This window comes from Equus quagga, chromosome 2, assembly GCF_021613505.1.
Source record: "Equus quagga isolate Etosha38 chromosome 2, UCLA_HA_Equagga_1.0, whole genome shotgun sequence".
NCBI lineage: Eukaryota > Metazoa > Chordata > Mammalia > Perissodactyla > Equidae > Equus > Equus quagga.
The window spans coordinates 61,471,308-61,483,319 of NC_060268.1; the positions used below are offsets into that span (position 1 = coordinate 61,471,308).

At 55.4% G+C, this 12,012-nt stretch overlaps 1 protein-coding gene across 2 annotated transcripts in view; it reads right to left on the minus strand.

The window, feature by feature from the left end:
• The window catches only part of ITGA11 (integrin subunit alpha 11), a 117,930-nt gene that overhangs the window by 15,892 nt on the left and 90,026 nt on the right, over positions 1–12,012 (minus strand). For both annotated transcript variants that reach the window (XM_046655291.1, XM_046655290.1), the window contains exons 16-20: positions 9,976–10,142; positions 8,476–8,618; positions 6,888–6,998; positions 4,412–4,497; positions 3,395–3,602 (exon numbers count right to left, since the gene is read on the minus strand). In XM_046655291.1, coding sequence (XP_046511247.1) covers positions 3,395–3,602; positions 4,412–4,497; positions 6,888–6,998; positions 8,476–8,618; positions 9,976–10,142 — 715 coding nt within the window. The remainder of the gene's footprint in view (positions 1–3,394; positions 3,603–4,411; positions 4,498–6,887; positions 6,999–8,475; positions 8,619–9,975; positions 10,143–12,012) is intronic.

Below are 12,012 nucleotides of genomic sequence, written 5' to 3' on the forward strand. Positions count from 1 at the left end.
AGCCCGCTGGAGAGCGGCCAGGCTGGGCTCTGAAGGCTCTGCAGTCTGGCTGTCCTGCCTCCCTCTGGCCCTTTGATTGAGGCACGTCTTCTGCCAGAGGGATTGGAAAGGATCCTTTTGAGCCATGAAATGAGGCTTCAGGGTCTTGCATGACTTTGTAACCCAGAATAATGGTGGGCAGGTTGTGGGCTGACCTCCTGGCGGGGCCATGGGGGTCTTTCTGAGACTCTATTCCACCTCCCCCAGGGCGGGGCTGTGTCTGTGCCTCCCAGGAGCTCCCCCGGAGCCTCTGCTGCCACAGGCTTTCCCCGCAGCGCTTTCTCTCTTTTCTTTTTCCATGGCTCCGCCCCTTTCAAGCCCTCCCACCACTGTTTGGTTCAGGGCTCTCAACAGCAGGTCACTCTCTGGCTGGTGGCTATTCAGAAAGAGGTGGCAGCGTCTAGGGGGAAATGCCACCAGGCTTCCCTAGCCTGTCTGAGCTGGGGCCCTGCTGGGCTAGCACAGGTGTCCCCTCAGCTCAGGTCCAGCAGGAAGGGACTCTCACACGGTGCTCTGGCTGACGCTGGTTGGCCCTGAACTCATTTGCATGGGTCTCACTTTGCTCCTCTGTTAAATGGGGACGATAGTACCTGCCTCGTATGTTATGAGGACTAAATGATACAGTGCATGTAAACGCAGTGCCTGGTTCAAGGCCCAGAATAGTGTCATCATGCAATATGGCAGCTATCATTATGACAGCCAGCCGTGGGGGTCCAGTGGTTAAGACTTGGCGCCCTCGCCATCGCTGCCTGGGTTTGTTTCCAGGCCAGAGGACCACACTGCCTGTCTGTCAGCTGTCACACTGTGGTGGCTGCGTGGTGTTATGTTGCTGAAAGCTATGCCACCTGTATTTCACATGCCAGCAGGGTGGCCCATGGTGGACAGGTTTCAGTGGAGCTTCCAGACTAAGACAGACTAGGAAGAAGGACCTGGCCACCTGCTTCTGAAAAAACTGGCCCTGAAAACCCTGTGAATAGCAGCGGAGCACTCTCTGATACAGCGCAGAAAGACTGGGCAGGGCTCTGCTCTGCTGTACACGGGGTCGCTAGGAGTCGGAATAGAATCAATGGCACTAACAACAAATCATTATAATGATTATTTGTATCTGCCTTGGGCACCGCCTGGGCACATGCCTGTGTGTATCTCTGGTATGAATTTGCATGTGGATGTAAAGGCACGTCTGTGTAGACTCTGTGCGTGTGGGCCTGCATGTCGGTGCACGTGTGTGCATGCACCCAGTGGCATGTATACAGAGCATGTGCCTTTCCTCGGCTGTATCTGTAGGTTTGTATGGTTTTGCCTGTGTGTGGTCAGACTGACACGTTTGTCTGTCGCTGGGAGGATGTGTCCTCCACTAGAGCTCCCCTTGGCCGGATGGTAGGGCGGGGGAGACGGGTCGGGAGCGCTGACTGCAGCTGTGAGCAGCTCCCGGGCTTGAATGCATGGGTGGCGTCTGTGAAGGAGCCGGGCTGCAGGCTAGGCCTACACGCTACCTGCCATGTGTGGACCCGGCACTGTACAGAAGGTGCTCCCCACTTCTCTTTGCCTCCGCTCAGCTCCCAAAGCCCTTCTGTGCCACAGAAACAAAACTCCGTGATTCCTCCCCGCTAGGGTTATGAACAGGCACAGGATTGTAAGGGCTGGGCCAGGGAAGCGGGAAGAGGTGGAGGCAGGTTTGGGGCTCAGTTTCCCTAAATACCCCGAATCCAGACAGAAAATCTATCAGCAGGAGAGGACTTTGAAAGACCATCACATGGGCCCCTCATCTTCCCTCCGGGCCATGGAGCAGGAGCGGTGTTGGGGCCCAGCCCCGGGCCTGCCAGAGGGACTAAGTGTGGCCACGCACAGGCCTTCATTCAGGCGGCACCTTGAGGTCTGTTTGAGGACACTGAGAGCCCCCGGAGGGGGAGGGAGGGAGGACACAGAGACCAGGTCTCCCCTGACTTTCCTGGGGTGGCCTCCCTCCAGTCAGCTTCCCCGCCTGGCTAAGGGAAGTGCTCGTGTGTGTGTGTGTGTGTGTGTGTGCGCGCCTATGGCTGGGGAGGGCCCGTTCTGCACTGGGGCAGCGGGTGCTGGGGGTGGTTCTGCGGTGGAGGTGAGGACAGAAGGGCCGACATCTGTCCCGGCCTGCACCCTGGGCTCCACATTGACACTCAGATGTGTGAGGACGGAGTCTGTGTCTGAGGGGACCTGGGACCCCCCCAGCACCACACAGGACAGCGATGTCCTGGGTTTATTCAATAAACATGTCTTGAGGGACTTGTATGTGCCCAGCCCTGGCCCGAGCCCGGGACAGACTTGGCTAAGACAGCACTTGCCCCCCGGAGTTCAGTGCCACAGGGCAGCCCTCAGACTCTGCGGACTTCCTCGGAGCATGCACAGGGCTGTGCCAGAGGGCTGTGTGGGGCTGCCGGGCCCTGTGTGGCCTGTTGGGGCTTCAAGAGGGTATCCAAGAGAGCATGACAAGAGGACGATGCTCTGTCAGGAAGTGCAGGCTCAGGAGCCAGCTGCTGGGCAGAATCCCGCTCTGCCACTTACCAGCTCTATGCTCCACACAGCCCCTCTCTGTGCCTCAGTTCCCTTCTCTGTAAAATGGGGATATCACCACCACCATCCCCAGTACCACCACCACCTCGCAGGGTCGTTGTGAGGGATAATGCATGCAAGAGCTGAGCACAGTGCCCGGACACTGTAAGTGGTCACCAAGAAAGAACAGCGGAGGGAGGGAGAACCAGGCAGGGGACTGTGGTGGGCAGGGCCTCGGTGTGGAGGAGCAGCTGTGCTGGGGAACAGCGGCAGCTGGTAGGAATGAGGGTGGGGGTGGGAGAAGGGGCAGGTGGAGGGTGGGGAAGCTGGAAGGCCTTGAATGCCACACTAAGGAGCTGGGAATTTGTTGTGAAAGCAGCTAGCAATGATTGGAAGTTTGAAAGTGGGAGTAACCTGTCCTGATTCTTGTTAGAAGGACCCTTTCGAGAAAGCCTGGAGGATGAACTGTAGGCAGAGGGTGTGTATGTGCTGGTGTGCATGCACGTGGCGGGGGGTGTGTGCGCACGTGAGCATGCCCCTATATAGGGCCAAGGACACAGGCTGACGGACATTCCTCCCCACATTCTGAAGGGCTCAGACTCCCCTCCCCCGTGGTTGTCAGCCCTGGCTGCCCACTGACATCACCTGGGCAGCTTGAAAAGCACACAGATCCAGCCCTGCCCCAGACCTATTAGACTCTCCAGAGAAGTGTGGACATAGGTATCTTTAAGCTCCCAGGTGATTCTGATATGCAGGCCCCCTGCCTGGACCCCCCCTTTCCTGCCTCTGCCCTTCACCTCAGGCAGGACTGGCAGGGTCGAGGTCTTACCTTCTGGATCAAGCTGGCAAACTGCAGGTTTGCTGACTGTGAAATATTTAGGACTGTGCTATAGGCATTCTCGCCCTTGTTCTCCAGTGTGGCCTCCACCGCCACCCGTCGGCGCGTGTTCTCTATGATGAAAACCGTGGTGTCGAAGGACAGTGTGTATGCGGAGCAGTCCTGGGCGGGCTTCCTCAACACCCTCTGACAGTACTCCCTGTGGGAAAGAGACCACCAGGGATTACTCAGATGGAATGGGAATGCAGCGTAGACCTCATGACTCATGGATCACCTCTCTATTCAGCATGTTTCCCTTTTGGCTTTGGCTGCCAGGAAGCTCAGAGCTAAATGTAGAGACAATCCTGATTATTAGCTTAGAATATTTTCTTCTTCATCCTTCTATAAGGTTTGAATGTGCTACTTCTATTTATTGCATGTGTCATGGTACATATGTCTTCTATCTAAATCATCTCATGGTTGGATAAAAGTTGAGCATAAATTACTTGAAAATATATTACATAAATTTAAAATAGGATATTGCTCATTATTTTTCTTTGCATCCTAGTTTGTTTCTTCCAGGGGATTGGGGACACACTGCTCATCCTCTGCTAGTCTCCTTAGCATCGAGCCCAAGCACTCAGTCGATGGACCCTAGAGATCACCTAGTCTAGAGGTTGGGGGATGAGCACCCAGAATTCTGCATCTCTGGTCTCCACCTTTTATCTGTTTTGTAGTCTGGGTGCTAAAGAAAAGATTCTCTTCTCTAAACAAAGTTTGAGGAGCTTGAGGATTACACTATTCATTTTACGGAGGAGGTAACTGAGGCCCAGGACGGGGAAGGGACTTGTCTGAGTTCACACAGGAGCTGGAGGCAGAGCTTGGGCTAGACCCTGCCTCCACGTGCAGTGCTGCACCCACGCTGTCTGCGTGAAGGATGTGCAGAAAATCATCCAGGCCCTGGGGCCCCAGATGCACCAGCAGGGAAGGGAAAGGTCTCATAGTTGGGGCGCGGAGGAGCTGACTCACATGGCTGTGGGCAGGTCACTGCGGGCATCCAGCAGGAGGTCGGGGACACAGTGCTCGTCCTCATTGCAGCCATTCCAGAAGGGCACCTGGACCAGGAAGAGCCAGCGGTGGGCGGCTGGATAGGGACACACAGCCTCCAGCACCCTCCTTGCTGCGGGCCACCCCTCACGCCCCAGCACACCAGTTCTGCTCTCTACTGCACTAGACACGGGTTTTCTCTTTGCCCTCTTCACAGACGCCACACTGCTTGTCCTCTTCTTTCACATAGTTACTCCTTTCTTTAAAACATGGCTCAAAACTCAACTCTTCCTGGGTCCCGTTCAGTTCTTAACTGAGCTGATAGCACAGAACACCGCACTCACCCAGCAGAGCGGTTCCAGCCAACACTTACTGATCATTGACTGTGGGAGTGGGCAAGGTGGTTGGTACTGGGGATGTGGGATGAGGAAGACACAGCTTCTGCTCCCAGCTCATGGGGAAGACTGGCATGTGAATAAATAATTGCAATGTGAAACGTGAAAAAAAAAAAAAAGAAATCTGTATGAGGAATAGAAGAGGCAGAAGGGAGGTAACAGTTATTTTGGCCTGTAGATGGTCAGAGAAGGCTTCAGGAAAGTGACAGTAGGTGAGAGTTCTGAAGGATGACCAAGTTAGCTAGATGGACCATGAGGAGTGGGAAGCCAGGGAGGAAGGACAAGCTTGTGCAAAGGTCCTGAGGCATGAAGCAGTGTGGTGAGTTTGGGAAATGACAGGTAGTTTAGTGTTGCTGTAGTAAGCGGTGGAGGAGATGGAGGGATGGGCAGGGGCTAGTTCTTACAGGGCCTTGGGGTCATGCCTTGCAACTGATAGGAATCATCGTCTACTTTTGGCAGGGAAATGTCCTGCCAGACTCGTATATTGAAAGCTGCTGTGAGTGGATAGACTGGAAGGGTCAAGACCAGAGGCAGGGAGACCATTAAGAAGGCTGCTGCAATGTCCATGTAAGTGATGATGATGGTGTCAGTGTGGTAGTGGGTGTGGAGAGGAGAAAACAGGTCAGGGACCTGAGAGGTGGGACCCATAGGACCTGGAGTTCGTCAGGGTTAAGGGAGAAAAAGGGCCCAGAATGCTGGCAGAGTTTCCTTTTCAGTGTCTGGAAGGACAGCCACGCCGTTTACTCATCCATGGAGGGGTTGAGTGGAGGAGTTCCGTTTTGGGGCACCTTGAGTTTGAAGCATCTGTGGCCCATCCAGGGCGAAATGCTCAGCAGGCAGTTGGGTATATTCAAGTCTAGAGCTGAGGGACACAGCTGTCCGTACCAGGAACACAGCCCAAACCCAGGTGAGGGGAAGCGGGTGTCACAGAGGCCATGTATGTCTTAGATTCATTAACTTTTCCCGAAGGTGAGCTCCCTAGCCCTCGCTCAGATCCATGTGCTCTGATATCAGACACGTTTCAATCCAGCCCGCCCCTCAGCTTGCCCATTGCCCGGTGGGTGTGCAGCTGTCTCTTGACCTGCATTTTAAGACAGCCTCTCCTAGGCATCTGTGTTGCATGATCAGGAGGAGAGGGGAGGTGTGAAGGTGGAGGGTGGGGCGGTGGAGTGTGGGAGGTCTGGGCCGGGGGATGCTGGAGGTGCATGAGAGCAGACAGGGGACTTTCAGAAGCCTTGCTGTTGACTATACAGCCCTTTTATGTTGGGGAGATACAAGTAAGAATGTGAATAATTTTGAAATTATTTGCAGGCTGGATTCTATATAATTCTCAGAGACTGGACCTCACAGGTCATGGTCTTAAGGGCATTGTGGTATATTTTAAAGTTATTTCCTAAATGCTCAGGGTTCAGTTATTAGATATTTCATTTGACACACTTTGCCTGCTCTCCTAGCACAGCTCAGGTAGAACTGATAACTGCCTCACGTTACCTTTGAGCGCACTTTAGGTGGAGCTGCAGGTACAGGAGCACCTGAATATTAGACACCAGAAAACTCTGATGTCCCTACAGTCAGAGATTAGAAAATATAGTTGAGGGGTAGGGCCAGAGCCAAGGCTGAGGCCAAAATTACTTATTTTTGGAACACTTAGGAGTGGGCTGGGAGGACTGTCTGTTAGTCAGTCATTCAACAAACCGCAGACCAGGCTGTGAGTGGTTGAGTCACTCTCTCCAGCCTCCAGTGCCCTCATCTGTAAATGAGGGAGGCGGGCGATGGAGAGCTAAGGGTCCTTCTGGTCCTGTGATTCTCCAGGGCCCACTCAGTGCTCACCCCATGCTGGGGCTACGGGGAAGCTTGAACAGAAGGCCTGGGCCTTACCCTGGAGAAACTGTTCAGCACAGGTCACAAGGGAGGAGCGAAGGAGCCCCGTGTGGGTTTGCCAGGCAGGAGGTGGGAAGGCGTGCTGGGGGCAGAACTCCTTGGTACCTGTCACACTCTGGGTCCGGGCTGGGGTGGGGGGCGGGGGGGCGGGGCATGGGCCGGAGTTGTGCACTGGGAGGTACCGAGACTCTGAGGGTAGTGGGCCAGCCGTCGTCCAGCATGGGGCCGTGGTCGGGGTCCTCCAGGGAATACTCGACTGAGAAGGTCACTGGCTTCACGTAGTCAGCGGTGTCCTGTGTGGCGAGGATATGAGGACAGGGGTGAGGGTGGAGGAGCATCCATCTCTGGGCCAGGACCACTGAGAGAGAACTTCCCCTTCCCTAAGTCGGGAGGGCAGCAGCCCTGTTGGCCCTCAGGATTGGTTGGGAATAGAGCAGCTGCCCTGGGCGGATGGAGATTCCCAGTGGGGTCCGTGGCTGAAGACTGTGCCTTGTGGAGAGGGGCCCTGGGCTCGGCATTTGCCAGCCCAGATGCCTGCATGTTTCACTAATCTGCGGGTCATCCTCAATGCCAGGCACCAGTCACCCAACACCTCGGCCTCCAGGAAGCCAGGCAGTGCCCCATCCCCACAACCTGTCTGGACCTGTTACTACAACTTCTCACTGGCATTGAATCCGATTATGTGTCAGTCTTTCTCCCTCAGAAGCCTCTTGGCACAGTCGCAGCCCTGTGACAGGGCTTCACAAATGTGTTAAATCAGTGAATGAACAAATGAGTGAACAGAACGGGGGCGATGCAGGTTGGTCCCACGTATAGATGGGAAAGAAAGGGATGCTTAGAGCTGCCCTAGGCTCTCCCCCGTGCACCCCACATCCTGACACGAGTGGCTCCTTTGCATTAAGGCAGTGGCTCTCAAACTTGAGCTTGCATCCGAATCCCAGGGGGCCTGTTAACAGGCTGAGCCCCAACCGCAGTTTCTGACTCAGGGCTTCTGGGAAGGGGCCTGTGAACATGCATTTCTAACAAGTCCCCTGGTGATGGGGATGCTGCTGGTCCGGAGAACTGCACTTTGAGAACCACTGCACAAACATGTCAGAGGGGACAGTGTATTAACAGACACGAGGACTTCTCCTATCTGCTTGCTTTTCTGACCTTTGGCCCTTGAACTCCTGGGGTCAGGCGGGCTCTGAGTGCCCCCTGCTTGTGTCTCTGAGGCTGGAGCTGTGGCCTGGGTATTTGAAGCTTCTGGAGGAGACAGATTTCTCTTCCACTTCCTTATCTGTAACATGGGGCACGCCCTGGGTCCCCCTCTCTGCCAGGCTGGCCTCTCTCTGTCCCTCCTCCCAGCTTGTCTACACTACTGGCTCGCCCTCCCTGGTCTTCATTGTTAGCCAGTGCCTGGGAACTGCCTTTCGAGCCATGGCCTCCGCTGGCTGACCCCTATCTCTGCTAGATCCCGCCAAGCCCTCCTCAGATTTCAGCCCCTGCTAAAGAAATGGCGGGCATCTGAGAGCTGATGAAGAGGGGATCTTGGAGGAGGGTATGATGAGGTGGTAGCTAGTGTGTCCCAGTGGCCTTTTCTCTGGGGCATGAGTACGGGGTGGCTGAGGTCCAGGACACTGCCCCCTGGCTGGGCCGTCTGAGGTCTGCTGGGGGCTCAGAACCAGCCTGGCACCAGCTGAGTCCTCTGCCTCTCCCTCCTCCAGCTCTGTGTCCCCTTCCCGCAGGAGCTCCGGCTCTGCTGGTGGCGCTGCTGGGCGTCAGGCTCACCAGCACATGGAAGTTGATCCGATCACAGTGTTCCTGGCCGGAGAGGAGCAGGACAGCCTTGTTGGTGTATCGGTCCCCGCCCTCATCCAGGTGGGCCCGCGGCGTGTACCGCCTCTCGTCCATGGTGGCATTGTACCTGATGCCTGCAAGAGGCAGAGGGCAAGACCAATAAGGTGGAGCCACATTTCTACCCGAGACAGTTTGCCTCTCTTTTAAAATAGCCTCTCGAAAAGCAGCCTCCTTCAGGAAGCCCTCCAGGCTGTCCAGGGAAGAGCTGCTCCCCTGCCGTCATGAGGCCCAGTGTGGGTGGGAAACTCCCATGCAGAAAGTGAGGGATGGACTGAGAAAGGGGAAAAGGAGGGAACTGCAGAGAAGAGGGAGGCAGAAGGAGGAGACAGCAAGATGGGCCGACAGCAAAGGGACAGAGAAAGAGGAAGAAATGGAGGGGAAGGTGAACCCAGTAGATGAGGAGAGGAGATAGGACGAGGGGTCATGGCAGTGCCCCTGTTTGAACTCCTTCTGGATGAATACACCTCTCCACCTCTCCCTTGCCCTTCCCAGGTCTCGTCCTCAGCTCTGGGGTCCCGTCAGGTCTGGGTCAGAGCCTGGACAGGTGGCAGTTCCCATCACACTAGGGAGGCCTAGCCAGGCCCTTCCCACCAGCTCCTCAAACCTCACACTCTGTTCTAGGGCTTAAGGCCTGCAGCCTCCTCCCCTTCTCTTGCTTAATCCAGGAAAGGCTCAGTCCGTTCTCCTGTACCCTAGCTAGCCCTCTGGGTGCGCCAGTTCTTGCATCTTTCTCCTTTCACAGATAGAAGTTGAAAGAAGAGCACAGCCACCCAGGCCCGCCTTTGCTCTCATCTTCCCCCTGGGAGACCATTCCTTCTTCGTCTGGTGGGTCCTGCTCCTTGGCTGAGAAGCTCTCCGCAGTCCCCATTTCCTGCATGGCCCAGCCCAGACGGAGCCTGCAGCTCTCACTTCCGGGGGCTGCCTGGGCCCAGGGCTGCTGTGAGCAGATGTCTGACCCCAGCCTTGGCTGGAAATGATGGGCCCTCAGAAAGAAACTGCCCTGCCAAAGACTCACGCCCACTCTGCTACTGGGGTCTTCATCGGCCTGGGTTCCCACTCCCCGGCTTGGCGCTGACTCTTCCTCTGCATTCAGGCTGACTTCATGGCTTCCTCACCCCAGTTTGCTTCACAGCATCCTGTCCCCTGTTCTGACCCAAGCTCTGTATCCGACTATTTCCTTCTTTGCTGGCCTCTCCCTTGCTCGGCACTGCTGCTCACTGCCCTCCTCGCCCTGGCATGACATCCCCTCCCTGGCCCTTTAGGGCAGAGGAATTAGAGCATCGAATGGGCATCTAGCAGTCATCAAAGGTGGCTCTCGGTGTGACCTGGCACTTAAAACCCATTTCAGCCAAAGCCCAGGTTTTGAAACAGAGCAATCACAAAATCCACCAGGGAGACCGAGCTGGGAGAGTGGGGAGGGGCCTGGTTTACCAACTGTTGCCGTTTGGAAATTGGGCGCCAGGAAGACAGGTGTGAAGCAGAGGAAGGCGGCCAGGCAGGTGGCGTCTCTGCCGTTGCGTTTGCAATCCCTGTGGAAGATGTTGATCTTGGACGGCTCAAAGTGGAGGCTGGCATTGATCTGAACCACGGGGCGGGACCTGGAGAAGAAGGGTGAGTAGCTGGGGTGGGGTGGGCCACAGGCTGCCCTGCTGTGCCTCAGGGGGAAAGGTGGAGAGCCAGATGGGAATGGCATCTGCAAGACCACCACTGGGGGGTGGGGGAGGGGGGGAGCAAAGAAGGGCTCCAGATGTCAAAGGATTGGGCAAAAAAGGGCAGAGGTGCTGAGGGGTGGGCTCAGCAACCTCATCGCCCCTCAAAGGAGCCCTTCATCACTTTCCCAGGGGCCACACTTGCTGCAGACCATACTGACTTCCTTTTGCCTCCTCATCACTTTTAGAGCAGTGGTTCCCAAGCCTGGATGTACATTAGAATAATCTGAACAGCTTCAAAAAAATCCTGATGCTCAAGTTGCATTCCAAGTCCAAGTAAGTCAGAACCGGCGTCCACATGTCTTAGAGCAGTGCTTCTCCGATTTTAATACGGTTGCACATCTCCTGGGGATCTGTTAAAATGCAGATCCTGATCCAACAGGTTGGCACAGATTCTGCATTTCTAGCTCTTGGGTGATGCTGATGCTGCTGGTCTGTGGACCACACTTTGAAGAGCAAGGTGTTCCAGCTGCCCAGGTGATTCTAATGTGCAGCCAACACAGCGAACCACTCACTGTCCGGGAGACTGCCTACCCGTCCACCCAGACTTCCTGGTCCAGGCAGCCAAAGAAATGCAAATTTACTCTTCTGTTGGTGGAAGTCAAACATAACTAGGGAAGGAGACACATTGCCTCTCCAAACCATGCATTTATGAGATGAAACAAGTGTAGTGTGTTTTAGGTGCTTCAGAGTATTAGCATGATTATTAACTTTCCTTAGTATCAGGGGGATGGATGGCGCCTCCTCTGAGCTGTGGAGGGAAAAGGGTGCATTTGAGTCTTGGCTTTGTCGGTCCTCATGGGACCTTGGGCAGGTCACCTGATCTCTCTGATGTGGATTGTGAGGATCAAAGCAGTGAGTGAGAAGGCCCTTTGACGGTGCAGAGTGCTGTGTAAACATAATAGCTTGCATCACTGGTTCTCAAACTTGCCTGCCCAATAGGAACGCCTGGGGAGTCTGTAAAAATTACTGCTGCCTGGGCCCCTGCCCCAGAAATTCTGCTTTAAGTGGTCTGGATAAAGCCGGGGCAATGAGAGGTGATCCTAATGGGCAGTCACGTTTCAGATCCATGGGGCTGAACCAGAAAATCTCCCCAGAAGGCTCCAGCCCACAATTTCATCACCACTCAGGTAGCACAGAGGTTTAGGCCTCAAAAGCTAGAGGTTGGCCCAATCCTTTCTGCGAGACTGATTCTCTTGGTGTGTGTGTGCGTGCTCTCCTGTGTATGTATCTTCTTTCCTGTAAAGGACTTAGTTTATGTGTCACCCTAAGGACCCACTAGGCGATGTCTACTCCCCACCCTGGATCTTGGTCACCAATCTTGCTTCCTTGCTGGAACCAACACAGCGAATACCTTTACCACCCAACCTGCTGTTGCTGCTGCCACCAGCACCAAAGACCTAAGAGCCCCGCACAGTGCAGAGCTTCAGAGAGGCCAGCGCACCCTGCAGTGGCTGGGCGGCCCTGCAGAGACCTTCCTCAGCGCAGCCAGAGGGGCAGGAGACACCACCTGGAGGTGTGGGGCAGCTGAAGCTTTGGCCATGGCAAACGGGGGGCATGAGAAGCCTGCGGATACACTGCTGCCCCTCCCACCCCTACGACGGGCTGCTGCAACAGCAGAGGCAGTGTCTGCCTTTCTGGAGATACTGTGAGCAAGGAGCTGCACTGACTGTGGGACCGCGGCTGGTTCAGCAAGCCTCCGCTCGGATCTGCTCTCCCTCCCTCTCCAGCCTCCTTCGGCCTTCACTTCTTCTTCTGG